This window comes from Trachurus trachurus, assembly GCF_905171665.1.
Source record: "Trachurus trachurus genome assembly, chromosome: 9".
Lineage (NCBI taxonomy): Eukaryota > Metazoa > Chordata > Actinopteri > Carangiformes > Carangidae > Trachurus > Trachurus trachurus.
Genome location: NC_139895.1, coordinates 21,760,331 through 21,779,559, shown reverse-complemented (window position 1 = coordinate 21,779,559; position 19,229 = coordinate 21,760,331). Strand labels below are relative to the sequence as shown.

Sequence of the window (19,229 nt, the reverse complement as noted above, 5' to 3'; positions counted from 1 at the left end):
TGAGCAACGAGAGGTCACCTTCTCCCCGGCCAAGGTGACCATGTCCAGGGGGCCGTACATGAAGCGGCCTGTCACAACCTGCTGGCTGTCCTCGGTGAAGACGGCGTCGTTCACCCGGTGGTTGGCCGTGACGTTCTGTCAAAGGAGTGAAAGAAAGACACAGTTATAAACACATTTACTGATGCTTCTTTTTCAATATATTTTTTAAAGGAGACATATTATGCCCCCTTTCCACAAATTAAAACAGTTCCCAGGTGTCTTAAAGACATGTCTGTGACATGCTTCAGTCAAAATACCCCAAGGATCAAACATCACAGCTCTCTTCTCATCCTCTCAAAACAGCCCTGATCAGAACGGCTGGTTTCAGTGCCTGTCCCTTTAAATGCAAATGAACCACTGCTTGCCCCGCCCCTTCTACTGGTCCCAGGTAGGGGTGGGATTATGCAAATTCGAATCCTAGTTACATAATTGGAAGACCACTGAGGGAACAGCTTGTAAAACCACGTCGATTTCAACCTCGGGAGCCTGAACATTAGAGATTTATTTTGTCAAATCTCACATTTTGGGGGTCGAAAGGCAAGACAAACACCCAAATATATGTTAAAGAGCCTTCAAATAGTGATATTTCCATAACATGTCCCCTTTAACACCAGATGATGTTTGGTTAGAAATACCAAAGTTTAATTGCAGATTTGAATCCAGGGTGTAGAGATTAGATTAAAAAAAGCCCCCTGACACTGGCTCCATTTGTTTATCCGATTCCTACCCTGATCTTTACATGAGTCCTCTTGCGGAGCCACTTCTCTCGAGGTTTGGACGGGGTGAATTCAGACACTTCTTTCCCATCCAGCTCCAGGATGCTGGAGTTTTCATGCCTCATGACCTGCAAGGAACATGTCAGTGACTACGTATCTCTTAAGAGGACTCCCTGCCTGCAGGTTAGGTATTAACAGGCCATAAAGAATGACAGGAAATACAACGTTTACTCACCTGTCTCAGGAGAAAAGATACAACATCAGTGGACTCCCAGTACGACGCGTGGAAGAGGTGCGGTAAAGCCACTGTGGGGAAAGCGGTCAGAGCATCGGGGCAATACAGGGCAAAGTCCAACCGCTTTGTGCCCCACCAACGTGCTGCAACTGTGATGGAAACGGAGTGAATAGGTTGCAGAGACGTAAGATGAGACTGTAAGTGGAAAGGCTAAAGTAAAAAGATCATTTCAGTCCTCAACCACAATCATCACCGATCCAAGTAGTTCTTCAGCTACAGGAGGGAAAGGAAGGATTTGTATCTGTTATTAACAAGAAAATCAAGAGCTGGAATTCAAGAACAGAAAAATAGTTAGAACGTATATGAGCGACTGAAGATGGTTATTGATGTTAGCACAGGCACGAGAAAAGATTATGGACATGGAAGGAAGCAGCAAAATCTGGACTTACACAATCATTTCATCCATGAGGGTGATTAGATCTTTATGAATTCAGTTTTGAAACGACATTAAAGGAGAAAAGGAGGCTTTATTGGAGAGCAGAAAAAAAGTGTTTGGGATTGTTGCAGAGTATAGAGCAGCACAGAGAAAAGACCCGTAGTCTCATGTTGATTTCAGTAGTCCCATCCCTTAGAGATATACCTTGGTCCACTTCAGCCTGGGAGTCCAGTGAGACCAGATCAGATATAGCACAGTCCAGCCCGGCTGACAGGCAGTTCTCGTACTGACCAACGGGACTCAGACCTTCACTGGTCGGTGAGTCTCTGTCACCATCCAGCTCTGCCGCTGGATCGGCCTCAGGTGATCCTGCGGTCTGGCCGGCCTTTCTTTTCTTACGGGACTTAGGAGGACTTTTCAGGAAGAATTTATTTTGTGACGATAGGGCGAGTTGGGACAAAAGGCTGAACTTTTTGGATTGGTTAATTTCGCATGATTTGGCTATGGGGAGAAAACAAAAGACAAAGACAAACCGTATGAAAAAAAATTGATGTACGTTGGTATGTAAACAGTTAATGACAGTTTGAGCAGTGTGAGGAATGATGTTGGGATGTGTCCGGTGTCAGTAAACTGCCTTAAAGAGAATTGTGAATGTCAAAGCTGGAGAAAAAAAAAGGTTAGTAACACTTAAGGTTGTGAAACAGGGCGATGCTGTGGACAATCTTCTGATTAGTTTCAGCTCCAGAGTTGTACTGTAGGTCAACAACAGCAGCGTTCACAACAATAATGTGAGGTAGAAATAAATGTCCAGGTGACAAAAAGAAGAGAGGGAGGGAGGGGCAACTTCAGAGGACAACCAAACAAACAGGAAACAGAGTACGGTACTGGCTCACTCAGCAAACATTGCAATAGGGAGAGAGGATGATGCAGGGATGGCTGAGGGAGGCAGGTGTCTACATGCATTACAACGTTAGATAAATGCAGCACTCGTCCATTGCATTTACATTTAGACAGTGGATAAGAGTCAGACAGACAGTGGAAAGTGACACTAAGCTTCCTCTTCTTCAAGACTCTGCTCGGGACTTTTGACAGGAAATGGACAGGACGCCCTCCATGAATCGCCGTTCAGTGCAGGTGTTAAGTCTGGCTGAGCAGGAGTAGCAAAAGGAGCGGGATGTTCATCGTCTACCTGGCTGACTAGACTGCTCAGTGTGGGGTGTGTGTGTGTGTGTGTGTGTGTGAAGTCAGAGTAATGGAATTGAGAGAGAGAGAGAAAAGATGAGTGAGGAGAAACTAGACTGAATAATAGAGAAAAACTGGACTGAACGAAAAAAGGAGAGTAACTAGTATCAGTGTTTGTGTGAGTGGAAGGAAGAGAGAGAGAGACACTGGTTGGTGTTGCGAACACTTACTGTTGGCTATGTTGGTGGCAGTGTAACTGTCTGCCATTCCTGAGACCTGGCTGGCAATGCTGACCTCACTGGCCCTCCGCTGGCCCCTGGAGAGGGGGCCCGTTACGGGGGATGAGGGGTACGAACTGTCCATGAAGACACCACCATGAGACTGAACAACATCCGCTATTGAGCCGAAACAAGGAGATCCCATTAGACAGAGACACAGGTAAGGGGAGCTCACAGTGATTGGGAGGAGGGGGGGTGAGTTAGGGTAGCAGGGGAGAAATATGACGGCAGGCACCATGGTTTCAGAGGACATGTGAAACCACAAGGCGGCCACATGGGGGCCAAGGTCAGATTTCTGTAACCAACCGAGTGGAAACACAAGAATATGAATACATAAAACACGTAGTGAATGTAAAATCACAAACGTCCACATCTGTCACATCCATGTGGGTGTTAGTATCTCTGATGAAGGTGAGATTTAACTTATAACCAAGTGCTATCATGTGGAAATTCTTGATATAGCGCTGGACCTTTGATTACATCAGATGGCCTCTGATCATTATCACAAGGAGGGACATGGAGCTGTACACACTACGTATATTCAGGATGTATAGTTAGTTAGGCCTCCAAGAACACTGTGCAAACACAACATCAAAAGCAGCACAATCTCCACATTAAAACTTGTCTCTGAAATACAAATGGCAGCAGAAACACTCTCTCTCTACATCCACAGTCTGATATTATGGAAATGACACGGACACACTAAAACCTTGCTTTAAAACCACAGCACAAACACAAATGCTTGCATTCTCCAAAGACTGAACGCAACATGAAGATATGACGGCAACAGCATAACAAAACACTACATGAGATGCAGATCAGATTATTTTCAAAAGTATTTCCATGACAATGTTGCAAGACAAAAATCCAAATACTCTACATGCGTATGCAGAGTGATTTAGATCAAAGACTGGATGCTGCTAGGTTAGATATGTTTGGTGTATATACTGTATATCTGTCTGTTTGCCTCAATGTCTTGAAACAACAGTGATGGGAATACTCTGAAAGAACATGTGGTTAATGTAAATTTGAGCAACTTGGACGTGGGAGCAGGAGCGATGGAACAAACAGACAGAAGAAACACAGTGAGTGGGTGGGGGGTGGGGTGCAGACAGATGAAGGCAGGTGAATGGGAGAGGCTACACACACTCCATAGTGGCGGGTGTGGCTTTGAGGAAGCCCTCCTGCCAGTTTAGCACAGGCACAGGGATGCAGGTCTCACTGATGGTCTCCTGACAGCGAAGGGACAGGGGAGGCCCGCTGTCAAGTAGCAGCTGAGCGTTGCTCTGGACTGTCTCCACTATAGAGGGAGGTGGAGGGGCAGAGGGGGGGGCAGAGGTCAGGGGGGAGGTTTTAGAGGTAGAGAGGCCAGGTACACAGATATGGGGGGACAGGAGGCCAAGAGAGGAGGAAGGAAAGAAGACAAGGAAGACACAAAAACATATGAAGCAAGAACAACTGAACATGAAACAGGAAAGCAGAGTCAAGCCCTTAGACGAGCCCATTTCTTTGAACTGCTTCTTAGTCATATCCTGTCAGATCACAATTGTTCTTAAACTATACACACCCTGACACCGGCTAGTCTCGACTTCTTTTGCACTGAATTTGCCTTTACAACTCTGCTCATACCACAAACTGTTAATTAGTAACACAAGGAAAACCCGAGGATATTCAGTGACAGCTCATTTGATGGAAGCTGTCACTTTTAGGACTCTGACACATCAAAACCTGGCCTGTAGTCATTAAGAAATAACTTAATTCTTATAAGCCCTTATGCCATTTTCTAATAAGCTCTGGTTCCTGGTTCAGTGTCTGATGCTATTTCAACCTACAAAAGAATTTTCTTCTCATTAGCTTGGTCATTTCTGTGTCCTTTTTCTTGGGGAATCATAGACAGAGATGTGTCAAAAGGGCAGGGGTGGGGGTGGGGGCTGTAAGGGTTACTCTACTATAATGACCAGTCTGAACAGAAACCACCAGCGGGACTATGACCACATTCAGATGAATAAACTGCCTCACAGACATAGAAGCGCAAACAGTCGAAAAATGTTTCATTTTTCTTTGTTTACTCTGTGTGTGAAGGAACTCAAAGTGTGCTGCTAAAGCATCTCCAAGCCATGTGTTGTCTACATGCATGCATCCATGGGAAATGAGACAGTGTCTCAAGTGTCAGCTGATGTGGTCTTAAGTTAAAGCAAGAAAATTAAACAGCCATTTTATTACAGGGAATTTCCACATTTGTGTCTGTGCATGTGAATTCAAGTCAGAACAACATCAGTGATTCTACACTGTAAGTCATGATCGGATATTCATTGAATTGATACACACGAGACTTTCGTATGTCATCAGGCAGAGGGCTCACCCAGTAGGGCGGAGTTTCCGTCTCCAAGGGGAAAGCGTTGGTAACGCGGCACGTTGAAGGGAGGCAGGAGGTGAAATTTCCTCTCGAGCAGAGGCTCCAGACGGGAGGCCGAGGGGTCTGCTGGGTGGAACAGGTTGTAGACCTGCTGACAGGCAGGGCGCAGCTGGGCCACTAGAGGGAGGAAGTGAACCAAAGACATGAGAGAGGAGAGGGAAGCCTAAAGCAGGGACATTTCATTCAAATGGAAAAGTTATGCAATATCTTATCTGTAGGTATTGTGTCTCAAAACTTGATATAAATAATGTATGATAATGTGATTTGAAGGTTGGCACCCTAAAAGTCACAATACTGGTGCAACCACTTTTGGAAGTTTGAGCTGTTAAATAAACTACATTAACAATGTTTGCTTCCACTAATTACACCCATTGCAAACAGTCACTTACCATCCAGCATGGGAATGACAGTCTTTCTCAGGGCGAGTACCAAGCCCAGAGGAGAGCCAAAGAGGAAAAAGTCAGACACCTCAAAGTCAAACTTCCCCAGGGAGCTTCCATCCAGCATAGTGCTGCTGCTCGACCTGCGTGAAGCTGCATCACTCCGCAAGACACTGGAGTGTAGGCTGGAAGGACAGCACAAAGTCATTCCCTTGCACAGACTAGACAGAATAAACCACACTCTGACAGTACACAATGGAACAAGGGCTTGTTTGTTTGCGTTTGTATGTTTTTTTGTCATAGCATACACAACACACCTGGACAGGAAGGCCTGGTGTTGCTTTATTGTGTCCAGTTCATAGGTGGAGGAGTCACTTCTCTTTCGTGGCAGCTGTCTCTTGGTGTCGTCACCTGCACCGGCACGAGGCATGTCGATGTTACTACGGCTGAGGTGGCGGCTGCCCTCCAGGGTTGGAGAAGAGGACCCATGCCCGCTGTTGACAATGATGCCAGGAGAGAGGAGGTCCTGATCCTGTGGGCGCCATTACAAAAAAGAAACACCACTTGGAAATGTCCACAAATGATCTTATTCTAATGACTAAACTAATCATAGTTGCATCTAACTGAATGTGGTCTCTTACCTGTACACTGACGACACTGCCCCTACGACTGCTATTTTGGCTTTCATTTACTGTCTGATTACTGCTGCACAGAGCATCAAATCCCAAGATTCCTCCAACACAGTCCCCAATTAGGCATACCTAGAGACATCAAGGGTCAGAAATAATATGTATGACACATGTGAGCCTTGTAGTTAAGGTTGACCAATTATGTTGCAACACCTTCTCCAGTTGGAGCTCAATCATCCAAAATATAAAAACTGAAAACTGAATATAACAATAAAAGACAAAAAAGAAACAACCTCAGCTGTTTATATCAGAGAATTCAACAGTACTCATATTTTCTTGTCTGATAACTGACCTGACCAGAGAAGGCAGACCCGTCCAGAGACTTTATAAAATCGACATAGACCTGGTTGGCTCTGGCGATGACAGTGGCCACAGCCTCCTGGTACTGTGGAGCAGATGTTGCCAGGAGGGGCAGAGCTGCCAGTGGGATGTGGTCCTGGCTGCTGGACAGGCAACTCTCATCATAGCTGTAAGGGCTCAGGCTGCCGCAAAAGACAAAAAAAAAAAAACCCGGAAAAAATCAACTCCCAAACATATTTTTGAATCCAAAACAAACCACAGAGGCGTCTGAAGAAATAAACACAGGAAGAAGGGTCCATAGTCATGAGCTGCACCTGGAGCTTTTCCATCATAAGCAAACAGCAGTCACAGCTAATAAACCGAAACCTTTCATCATTATCCACAATCCTCGCAGCCTGCAGAAAAATGTCTACATGCGCGTCCTCTCTTACTTGGACACCAAGGAGAAGGCCTCGGCACAGATGGCAGGGCAGGGCACCAAGCGGATGGCGATGCGTCCCAGCGCAGCGGGGTAGTGAACACGCATGACTGTGTCAAAAGCTGTACTGATGGTGTTGACGTCTGCCTGCTTGCTGTTCTGGTCTCCTCCGCCCGTATCCAGGATGTTCCCTCCGTGCAGAACCAAGATCAGCACATGGATCTTGGAAGGCTGCAGGCACTGCTGCGACGAGCTCTCCTGGAGACAGGGAATTGAACGAAGGGTGATGAGTGGTAACACAGATAGTCAGGTACAAATATGACTTAACCCTAAACAAATTCTAACAAAAGGTTTCTCAGTTGTTTTTTATAGTATTAGATGTCCTTAATAACATACTAAAAGTTTACCAAAATTTGACCACTAGAAACGTGTTATTTTCAAGATGGCGTCCAAGATGGATAGGAAGCCTGAGGAGACACCACAGGTGAATAGGGTAACATTTTTAACTAACAGATATCACCATGAAACTTCCCAAGTTTATCACTTACATTAAGACAAATATTTTTTGTATTACAAGTTTTGTCAAATTGTATGTTTAAATATGTAAATTAGGCAATATCTCATTAAATATGCGCTAATTTGCATATCCGAAATCTGAACAATGGATAAAAGCCACTTTCAAAATTCTTGTTTTATTTTGTTGACATACTAGAGTCAGAAGTTTTTACAGAGGGGATTTTGGATATCTCTCTTTATCACTCTGTAAATGAGAAAATACTGTCACCAGCCCTAAAAATTAAAGTTGGTCGTGTTTTTAGGAGTAAAATGTTGTATAAATCAGGCTATGAATGATATATCAACAATCCCCTCTGTAAAAACCTTCAGAATATAGAAAGGGATCAAACTGGAAGGTTTGGTGTCTGTAAGTGCTGCTGAAGTGGAGATTTCGAGCTCTTATACAACATTTTACTCCTAAAAACACGACGATATTTGAATTTTTAGGGCTATAGTATTTTCTCATTTACAGAGTGATAAAGAGAGATATCCAAAATCCCCTCTGTAAAAACTTCTGACTCTAGTATGTCAACAAAATAAAACAAGAATTTTGAAAGTGGCTTTTATCCATTGTTCAGATTTCGGATATGCAAATTAGCGCATATTTAATGAGATATTGCCTAATTTACATATTTAAACATACAATTTGACAAAACTTGTAATACAAAAAATATTTGTCTTAATGTAAGTGATAAACTTGGGAAGTTTCATGGTGATATCTGTTAGTTAAAAATTTTACCCTATTCACCTGTGGTGTCTCCTCAGGCTTCCTATCCATCTTGGACGCCATCTTGAAAATAACACCTTTCTAGTGGTCAAATTTTGGTAAACTTTTAGTATGTTATTAAGGACATCTAATACTATAAAAAACAGCTGAGAAACCTTTTGTTAGAATTTGTTTAGGGTTAGGTGGTTTTTTTTCATATATGTACCCGCCTAAGAGGAACACTAAGCTTTTGGTGAATGCCTAATGAATAGTAGATTTACTGATAAGAACAACCTCTTTATGAGCTTAACCAAAGACAGTTAAAAAAAACAAAAAAACAAGCATGCTTACCAACAATGGGGGGGGGGATTACAAATAAACTATTATGCTTTTGCAATTGTGCATCAAATTATTTTGTTAGTAATGACTTCTGACATGTGGTGTCCATCTCTTCAAACATGGGCCACACCACAAACTTTTCACAACTACAGAAGGGTGGAGCACCATGAAGGGAAACAAAACACAACCAACCTACACTCCACCTGGACAACTGTTCAACTAACAGCAAACAATAATGACAATGCTTCCTCGGGACAAGTCACATTAAATGAAACAACACAATGTGTAGTTTTGTCTTGTCCACTCTGATCCAAAACTTCACATTTTGATAGAAGCACTGTACGTACACTCAAACGCCACGGCTGCAAGTACACGAGAGTTGAACAGAGGGGGTGGTGAGGTTGAGGAGGAACACATGGTTTCGGGTTTGGGCAACAGCAGGGAGAAGGGGCAAGGGGGCAGTAAGTACTGGGTTTTGTTCAGAGGGGGATCGGAGGTCTCTGTGGAGCAACTAAAGTCCACAGTGCACTGGGGCCAAAATGTTTACTTACTGACTGGTGCCTCGTTACCATGATGGTGGGAATGGGAGAGCTATCGGCTTGGCCACTAAGACAGCCACGCATCTGAACACAAGAGGATGAGAGGCTCAGGGACAAACAGCCCTTCTCTTATCCTCCAAAGCCTGATATACAACACCAAGTTTGTTTTTCACAGTAAAAGCATAGCTAAAATGATATCAAAGAAAAACCGTGGGGCCTGAAGGGCGCTGACTGTAGATTGACCTGCAGGAATGTTTCTTTCAGACATGATTCTGCTTCAAAGACGGCTGGTTAGGATTCTGCTTTGTAAACACACACTCCATGTCTGACACACACACACACACACACACATACCTCATCTAGTCTTTCCTCACTGGTTGCTCTTTCATAATCCACAGTCATTTCCTTGAACAGCTCACCTGAAAACACAAACACACACACACACATACTCAGCATCAAGTGTGACAGCAGAGTGACTGTGATGAAGCGCTGAGGTTCTTCATCATACCAGGAGTTTCCTCTGCGTCTGTGGCTTCAATCTTGTCCATGAGGTCATTAGAGTTCCACTTGGCGATTTCCTTAGGGAAGACCTCCTCTCCGTCTGAGAGATCCTCTGCAGAGGCAACAAAAGAACAAATCATTATTAACTGAAGTGCATGTGCCATTCGGGGCTTTAAATCAGTCATTACGCCAGTTACGACCGGGTTTACAGTGGTTAACAGCAACACATGACTGGAGTTCATACAGTATGTCCCTAATGAAACAGCTGACCAACATGAAGCATGAAGGAACACGTCGAGTCTTGCTTTCCCATAAGACATTGTCCTAAAAATTATTGGATAGACATTATTGAACGACCTGATGTATAACATTGCTACTGTGGTGGCCATCAAATACAAACTACACTGGACGTTTACATGTTTGAAGTATGAGCTTTGTGTTGATCTGTCACACATTCTTACATTTGTACACGTGTGCAGAGAGACACTGGACAGGAGGAGGTGTAATTTTATTACCATAACGGATTTTTTTTTAAACAAAAAAAAAAAAACCCTATCTGTTTACAAAGCTATTACCTACTGAGAAAAGGTTTTAAACCAGCGTCCGTCTTTGAATTCATCCAGCGATATTGATGGACTGTGTTATTCATCCACAGACATTAATCTGTGATTTAAAAAGCAAGGTTCAGGTTTTAAAAAAGAATATCCCCTTTTATCCCATAATTTCTCTCCTGGGACATTTTTGTTTTACTGCCAGTATCTTCATGTCTGAGAAAAAAAGGCAGCCACCTCCTGTTTACTCTGGTTTATGAGAGCAAATTGAAAATAATACCTATCATTTTATGTACAAATCTCATGTACTTCCATGTATTTCCCCAGCAGTTATATTATAAATAATATAAAACACAACTGCTATGAAAAAAATGGAAATCATTTTACTCTACAGCGACTTGGTTGCAGCCAGTTTCTCAAGAATACATCAAAAGAAAATGATTGAGCCACAACCTGGTCGAATTTCAAAGAAAACAGGAGGTGTCAGTTCAACATCAAAGTTTATTGATTTATAGTAATTCCCTTGGTTGCTTCATTTTATTCCAATTAAAAGTACAAGTAATACAAGATCCAGTCTTAAACTGGAAAATAGAGGTATCATCAATAGCCTTTCCCTAAATTAAATCAGTAAGTAACTTAAATTCAGTTTCATTTGCATCTTGTTAAATAATATAGATAAAGAAATGTATCACTTAGTGAAAAATCATGGCTTTGTAGATGTATAAATAATTTATAGATTTCACTGCACCTTGGTCAATCAAATCAAACTCATCTTCTCCTGAAGCTTTTCTTTATTCATTTTCACTAGAAAAATATTTTTCAGCCACACAGAGAGGGCGAACATGGGAGTTAAAAATAAACCTGGCCGTGTATCTCAAGTGTTTGTAATAGATGCTTACTGCAAGACAACCAAAACCGCAAACACACTTTAGAGATAGAAATGTAATATCAAAGGCAATCTGAGCCAAGTCAGCCTGTTTCCATATTTAATCTATGTACCTCCATCATGTGATTCATCCAGGCAGCAAAGCACACACTGTGTACAAAGGCTCTGCTCTGTATCTCAATAAGTTATATTTGTTCCTCCAACCCTATGTACGTATTTACCTTGAGTAACTGCTTATTTCATATAGTTGTCTTTACAGTGTAGTGACATCTGTAAATCATAAATAACGCAAATGGGCACAACAGTAATCACTGAGAGAGAGGGGCATGTGCACTAATTAATGCGATGCAGTCATAACTTTAATCAGGTCATTTGATAAAATGTGATGTGCTTTGACTTCAGAGACTCAACACATAGTAATTAATCCATACAAACATGAACACTGCAACACACAATAAATTACTGGATGTCAACACAATTCAGTTTGATGATTGTATTCCATTTACTTCGAGTGTCAGGAGCAGAAACGTAAAGTAAACTTATAACAGGTGTCAACGAATGACTGCAGCAAAATCACTATCAAAATAATAAGTGACAGAAACATGCATGATTTTATTCTTGTTTCATCATCATGACAAAATGTTCTGAGACTATAAACACTGGGAATCATTGGGGGAGGGGTGTGTGTGTGTTTATGAGGGACAGGCTGAAGGGCAGATATGATTGTAATTTCTGAACTTGACGTCAGGTTGTGACACCTGGCCCGTGTCCTTGACCAAGCTCATCCAGCAGATAGCCTGGGTGTTGCACCACCACACCCCCACCTACTTCAACTGCAGCCCCAAAGCATGCTGGGTATCTGGGAAGCTTAAGAACTGATCTGTGGTTAAAGACATGCATGCAGAGTCAGCGGGAGGAGTAAGCAAAACAGGTTCTTGGAAAACTGAGCACGATATACATTTGATCCGACTTCATCCTTTAATTTAAAATCATAAGTGTCGTTACCATGGGCGTCAAAGAACTCCTCGTCCGAGCTGTCATCCGAGTCTCGCGCTATGCTCTGCATCCTCCACTCCGAGATGCTGTGACGTGACGGGCTCACTGGGAAAAAAAAAGCACATGAGCAAAAAACCCACTGTTATTTTGGGACATGTGTTTCAGCCTCTCTCTTTCCCTTTTTAACAAGTGCGCGCACACACACACACACACACACTTTACAACAAAGAAATATTTCACAATCTCCCCCGGCCCCCACGCACACATACAGTGTTATATAAACATGCAACAGCCTCTGTGGTGCATTACTTCATCACAGATGGACTGCTTGGTGGTCAGGGGGTGTGTGAAAACTCAGGCCTAATGTAACACAGCAGAGCTACAAGAACACAAGACTAACACTAAATGCCAGTCAGAGGAAAATGGCGATACTAAAAGCGGGCCTTGTCTGTCATGGGTCCTCAGTTTATGCCTCATATATCATAAGTGCAGAGGAAAGAGAGGGGGGCACGCTCTGAGGGGCTGGCTGGTGAGGGGAAGGGTAGGGGGGGGCACAGCTGTAGCTGTCAAGGCACAGAAGAAAACAGCAGCGGTGGAGGGGAGGGTCACTGTGAAGAGCGTCAGCCTCCTCTGGTCTGTGATGTCAGCACTGCTGCTATAAATAGCCCAGGAGAGAACCACAGGGGGGGGAGTTACAAGGGTGAAACGAGGCACGCTGGATGAGAGTCAGGGTCCAGGTGGCGGCTACAGTGAGTGCTGCCTTGAGGTAGGGGTGACACTGGAAATGGGCGTGTGAGGACATGTGGTCTGTGATGTCAAAGGTGATGCTAAAAATAACCCAGGTAGGACTGAGCACGCGGCTGTAGGGGTGAGGCGAGGGAAGTTGGTTAGCACATAAAAATGTGGAGGCGTGAGTAAATATAGTCCAACGGAATAAAAACATTCTGAAAAACATCAGGCCCTGAACGGAAAAGCAAAGCGTGGTACAAAAGCAGAGCGTGCATACTAAAACGCTGCTCCCAAGGTGTTTGACTTGATTAACACCAATTCAACTATTTGAGCTCAAAGCTCTTCAGTAAAATGATTTATTCAGCCTGGGAGCCACTGTGTGCACATCTGTGTGCAGACGAAACCACTAAAAATACAAGGGCAATTGTTTTGTATTGAAAATGTTGCCCATTATAATGCATCAGAGTTTCATCATAATGAAGTGAAAAGCGTGGACTTTAGGTCAAAAAGGAAACATTTTTGACTCTGAAACATGGAGCAACTTTGGCTTTGCACAAGCTTGATGTTTGACCTAGTTGAATTCCTCACATGCTCTCGTCCACTGTGGACATGTCTCAGATATCACCATGGCTGTTTACAGTTTGACTTCGTAGTTTGTATACCTTCAACTTTAAGGTCGAAAGGAGTCATGAGTGTGTCATACCGCGTAAATAAAGTCGATTGTGCAGAGCTACAGAAACCAGAATGAGAAACTTCGTAGTTTGTAGTTTCACACACTAGGGCTCAGGACAAATGACATGGCTCCTCACCTCCTCTTTTGGATGAGCGGGATGAGCGGGAGGAAGTGGACCACTGCTTGGTGAGTACACCTCGTGGCTGGAGAGTCTCTCCTGTGCTGACAACCACCTCCTCAGCTTCTATAGAGCTGATTGCCTCTTTGGCCTCCTGATCTTTGTCTGGAGACGGAGCTCCTCCGTTGGCCTCGGTGGCCTCCTCTGCCTGACTGAACTGGGCCATCTTCGTGGCCAGGGCCAGCTGGGTTTCCAGCTCCAGCTGCCTGATGTCCTCGATAGTGAGACCGTACCACTCATCCTGCCAGCACCAGGCCTGCCGGTGGGCACGCACCATCACCTTTCTCAGTCCTAGGGAGAGACGAGGGGAGATATGACACACAATACACGGAAAATCCTGAAACTGAATAATACACTTGTCCAAATATAATGTTTGTAAAAGCAACAAACTACCACATCTGTGACTGGTCACTCACCAACATCGTGAATGAAGCGTTCGATCTTGGACTGCATGCCCCAGTAGCGGAACTCCACCTTGCACAATTTGTAGGCACACATGATGGGGGTCTTCCCCGGGTTATTGTTGTACTCTTCTATCCAGTCGTCCCGCAGAGGACCCCTCTGGGTCTTGGCTGACTTGTAGAGCCGCGTGTCCTCCTCTGCTTTGTACTCATGGGGCGGGATGGGATCTGTCACGATGTCAATTGGATCTGGCAAAGACAATTCATATTCAGTGAGCAATGACTCAATGTGGCCACTGGCCAGGTGTTTTGATTGCAGAGCACCGATAAAACCTACCGTGGTGTGACTGTCCTGTCATCATGTGTATATAAGTGGGTGGGGTAGCAGAACTTGTACGGGCTTGTGCCTGAAGCTTTGAAATTCCTTTTATAACCGACTATAACTGACAGAACGAGTGACGGATTTTAACTTTGACAGTTGGTGTTGTAACTGTGTCACTGCATGGCCTAAGACCATTAATATCGGAGAAACTTTATCTTTGGTGGACAAACACACTCTCAACCTTGTGGAAAAGGAAGATGCAGTACTGTTAAACTGCCAGAGGTGGGCCTCACCTGCTGCTTGTGTTTGAGTTACAACTAAAAACTAATCCGTTACCATAAATAAGTATTGCAACATATAGTCTCTCTAATGTTAGAACATATACATTGAGCTTGCTTACTAACAACTATAAGGGGAATTTATAGCAGCTCAATAGACAAAAATTTGCATCTTAGTAAGTGAGTGTATGTTGCAGACAGTAATGTTCCAGGATGATTACAAAATGTGTCTCACCAATAGTTCTCTGTCTTTTGTCTGCAGGAGACATGTTGAAGACATCTCCTTGGTTGCCTGTGTCGGGTTTGTAGTAGGTTTCAATGTCAATAGAGAACTTCTCAACAAAGGGACAGGTGTATCTGAAGGGAAAGAAATAACAATAGAGTTAAAACGGCAAACAGACACATAACACCTGTCCCAACAAACTGCAAAGTGTGTTACAAGTTGACGTCTGTCTTTGTTTGAGACTTACTTTTAAACCGAGTGGGTCTAGATCACAACTATTTCATTAAGAGTGTTACGTAAGGGATAATGTATAGTTCGGAGGTTGTTATGGAGAAATAAACATGAAGGGGTTTATTTCTCCATAACAACCGACCAACTGTACATTATCCCGCTTATTACACGGTTTACGAGTGAAATAATTAATTTGAAACATAATGTTGACCAAAATACGACTTTCATCGATTTAAAATTGCATTTAGCGAATCTGCAAGACCGGTCACTTCCGCTGTTTTGCCGAGCCTCCTCCCGTTCGTGCATTTGAAGCCTTTGATAATCAATCAGTGGATCGATGGATTACCATAACTTACACGTGTTAAAATGTGTGTATTGTGTGTAGTCGTATCTGTCATAAACAAGAGATTAACTTTACTGTTTACGGGGTGCGTTTGTGTCGCGGTGTCGCGGTGCCAGCTGCACCGAGACGAGAGGAGGAGAGCTGTGATACCGGGTCAGAGGCTCTGATCAGCAGGTTTGGTTTCCAGCAGCGATGTGAAGGAGCCTCCACTCTCCTTGTAACAGGTTACAAATCATTTATCTCTAACATCACTATAAGTTCGACGCTGTTTAATGACGGTAAAAATGAAACACAAGGTAAATATCCTGCATAGTTTCTCTTTTCTCTGCTGCGCTGATCAGAGCGGCGTCCCTAGCAACGGTCTGTTATACATGACGACGGTCATTATTCAGAAATAACAGACCGCAGAACGCAGCGCTGGACCAATCAGAGAGCAGCATTCAATAGAGCCGTGTAATAAAAGAGTGATAACACCCTCTCTCGCTGCTGAGGATAGAATACAAGCGAGCCATGCCCATCTGTTGCAGCCGAGGCATCTGCAGCCACGCTGTCACCAGCTGAATAGATATGTCAACAGGCACATGCAGTCTATCAATATCTTGACAGTATAGTCAAGGGCACACCTCTTTTCATCACCTTCACATCTCTGTGTTTGCCTGGCCCCACACAGACAAACGGACTGCCACCCTTAGAGTGAGGGGCCACGGACATCTAACCTCCTGGGAGCCCTGCTGGCCACACACCAATCTGATGGTCTGCTTGGGAATATTATCTGAGCTCTTTATTTTCTTTTGGTTTTTAGTGTGAGACTCCTTAAAAAGTCTCCAAGTCTTGAGGTAAATTTTTCATCTTCTTGCACATGTGAATCAGGTAAATTTTGCTGTTTGTTTGTTTCTTTTAACACTAGTGGAACGTGGAAGTGGTGACTCAAGGAATCTGTTCTTACTGTTATTACAGGTGGAAGGCCAATGTGTGAGGATCATGAAGGAATAGGAAATGTGGATGTTTGCTTTGCAAGTCGATTTACGCCCCTAAAATTTCTGCTTGCACTCCTAAAATTTTAAGTTAGAGGCCACTGTGCTCCGAGTAACACATGTTAGTCTGGAGCTCTGCAGGCATCATTAAACTCACCACTCATGCTCATTTGTGTGCTAATCCACTGAATATAGGCAGGGGTTGGTTTATCACCTATCTTCTAAACAGGTGGCGCCTGCATCTATAAATGTGTGTGCACCTAAAGCTGAAATAGTGAGCAACTCATGCGCACAGCCTTGCGATACAGTAATTAAAATAACAAATGTGGCCTGCCTCCCACTCTGAAGGGGCGGCCTTTCTGCGGAGGCAAATCTCACCTGGTGCGGGTGTAAGGGTAGGCGTTCCAGGACTCCTCTTCAACCCTCAGCGCTGCTTTGGGCAAGATGGAGCGGAACCAGCTGGGAATGTGCATGCCGATGTGGTAAACCTTGTGGGTGTACTGGCCTATCCCGCCTGGACCGTCCGTGTAGGGCTTATTCTCCAGGATCTCCACCCCACTACCTTCACCACAGCTCTCTTCTCTGCTCTTTTTCTGTCAGAAAACAAATGAGAGGAAAACAGTTGACAAGGTGTTTATGCTTATAGGCAGTGGAAAGTAAAGGGTAGTGTTAAAGGTAGGAACACACATTTTCTTTTAATGTTTAATACATGTAGTTCCTTTTGCAGATAATAACCGTCTTAGGAATTTGGACAATGTCAGTTGTAATGACAAAAACTCTGGCACTAAAATTGACATCTTCCTGAAAGCTCAGTCAGCACTGAAATGCAAATAAGGAAGCCCAAAAACCAGCTCATGGAGCCACACCTTTCTCATATTTACATTCCAGGTGCACAGAGTAAGAAAGGCGAGGTGGAGCTTGCTGATGCAGTCGAGTAGAGCAGCAGCTAGGTGACTTAAACGTTAAAAGCAGGAGTGCGTGGCCTGGCAAGAACATGATTTGCGATGGTTATGAAATCAATGGAACAGGAAACCTGGACAGCAGAGCATAGTCCAAGTGCTGACGATATTAAAACGCAGGGAGCAAGGAGCAAAGACCATAAATGTCAGCGATTACTGACAGATCATCTTTTTTCTCTTATCAGATGTCGTCCAGTCTTTCAACCTACAGCTCAAAGTATGTTTTTAAGGCAGTATTTAGCGCAGCGCTGGCCATAATAGGGAGACAGATTTCTCCAGTCAGTTCAGCAGGGAGAGGCGATGCAGGCGAGGCAGCGAATCGATGGAGTGGAGAGAGGAGGAAGCCATGAGGCGGCCAGCACTCCGGACCTCATTACCTCTGACAGGTCATTCATTAGCCACCCGCTCTGCTCTCAACAGCCCCGACAGAGCTCCCAAGACACAGCACAGACGCCACATACAGCAGCCAACGCAGGAGACATCGGATCATAGCTGATGTAGCCGAAAAACGTCAAGTTTACAGAGCGGTCCACTCATATAAACACTAAAAAGATGTATACCACCAAGAAATAGAGAGATAAACCAATAATAGGTCTTCTTCACAGATCGTGTAAAGAAACACTCGCCTGAAACAACACAACCTGTTATTCCACTTAGAGGACTGCCAGTTGGTTTTTCAATTAGATGATCACAATAACATCAATGCACTAATGTGAGCACTAACTTGTTAAGAGAAATTACTGATTTTTCCAAATGTAATTCTTATCCTTAAAGAATAAGAACAAAAAAAAGACTTATTTCTGTGTTTTGCAGTGGACTGTTTAATCAGGCTGCTGACAGGTAACTGCAGCCTGTCAAAAGCAGTGTCCCTTCTCCCCCCCCCCGGAGTGACAGATGAGTCTCTCCAGTTTGCCCAGACAACGATTACAAAACACTGGCCAGGGCTCGTTTGCTTCCCAAGGAGAGTAGACAACATGCTTCGACTTAAACGAACACTGTGTGATGATGAACATGTGCGCGCTTTGTTCATTTGTGTACGGATGTAAACTATACACGCGGGGGGAAACAGAAAAGAAGAACGTTTCTTCCAGAGTGCTGCGCAAGTGTGTCGACCGGCTTCAGAGGGGGAGGCAGGAGGGCTCTCGCTCCATCTACTCTGTGAAATCCTTTTTGGCTGCGTACACAAAGACAAAGTGTCCGCTGTGTTGTGAGTGCAAGTCCTGATCTAGAACCTTCGCCACATCATTTTCACTCGTCCTCTCTCTCACTCATTTTACTTTAAACAACCACCGAACACTTTAAAAGTAAAAGCTGCCGCGATGACAGCCGACTATGTATGTTTAAATCCAACAGCTCAGACAGGATAGGAGTCACATCCTGATTTTTTTTTCGCCTCCTGCCACCAGAGTTCGAGACCCGTGCTTCCTGTTCGAGATGCTTCTGTTCACTCTCCTCCACACACAGCATGCGTTTGCTCAGTTGGAGCATGATGGATGTGTGTGAATGGATGAGACACAGTGAGATCCACTCATATTCAATCTCTCACACATTCTGCATTTTCCTCATCCATTACTGCAACCCCCCCCCCCCCCTATGTGGGGATGATAAATGTACAATTAGCTGTCAGATAGGAAGACCGGTGTTGTGAGGCCGAGACGGGGTGGGGCTTTGCATGCTGAGGTGCAGATATGGCCAGACTTTCCTAAGGCCCTGACTTCATCTATGAGCCTTACACTGGGGATGGGTTGCAGGCAAG

General features: G+C 44.1%; 1 protein-coding gene across 4 annotated transcripts in view; it reads right to left on the bottom strand.

Annotated features, from left to right (window-relative positions):
• LOC310991429 (membrane-associated phosphatidylinositol transfer protein 2-like) overlaps window positions 1–19,229 on the bottom strand; it is a 44,345-nt gene that overhangs the window by 5,003 nt on the left and 20,113 nt on the right. The window contains exons 3-21 of one of the 4 annotated variants that reach the window (XM_083979128.1): window positions 16,893–17,107; window positions 14,979–15,100; window positions 14,159–14,392; window positions 13,701–14,033; window positions 12,172–12,267; window positions 9,737–9,841; window positions 9,583–9,647; window positions 7,103–7,347; window positions 6,664–6,853; window positions 6,324–6,443; window positions 6,000–6,214; window positions 5,692–5,867; window positions 5,249–5,419; window positions 4,034–4,186; window positions 2,839–3,003; window positions 1,631–1,927; window positions 991–1,139; window positions 767–883; window positions 19–135 (exon numbers count right to left, since the gene is read on the bottom strand). In XM_083979128.1, coding sequence (XP_083835254.1) covers window positions 19–135; window positions 767–883; window positions 991–1,139; window positions 1,631–1,927; window positions 2,839–3,003; window positions 4,034–4,186; window positions 5,249–5,419; window positions 5,692–5,867; window positions 6,000–6,214; window positions 6,324–6,443; window positions 6,664–6,853; window positions 7,103–7,347; window positions 9,583–9,647; window positions 9,737–9,841; window positions 12,172–12,267; window positions 13,701–14,033; window positions 14,159–14,392; window positions 14,979–15,100; window positions 16,893–17,107 — 3,285 coding nt within the window. The remainder of the gene's footprint in view (window positions 1–18; window positions 136–766; window positions 884–990; window positions 1,140–1,630; window positions 1,928–2,838; window positions 3,004–4,033; window positions 4,187–5,248; window positions 5,420–5,691; window positions 5,868–5,999; window positions 6,215–6,323; window positions 6,444–6,663; window positions 6,854–7,102; window positions 7,348–9,582; window positions 9,648–9,736; window positions 9,842–12,171; window positions 12,268–13,700; window positions 14,034–14,158; window positions 14,393–14,978; window positions 15,101–16,892; window positions 17,108–19,229) is intronic. The other 3 variants (XM_083979130.1, XM_083979129.1, XM_083979131.1) reach the window with 3 other exon arrangements.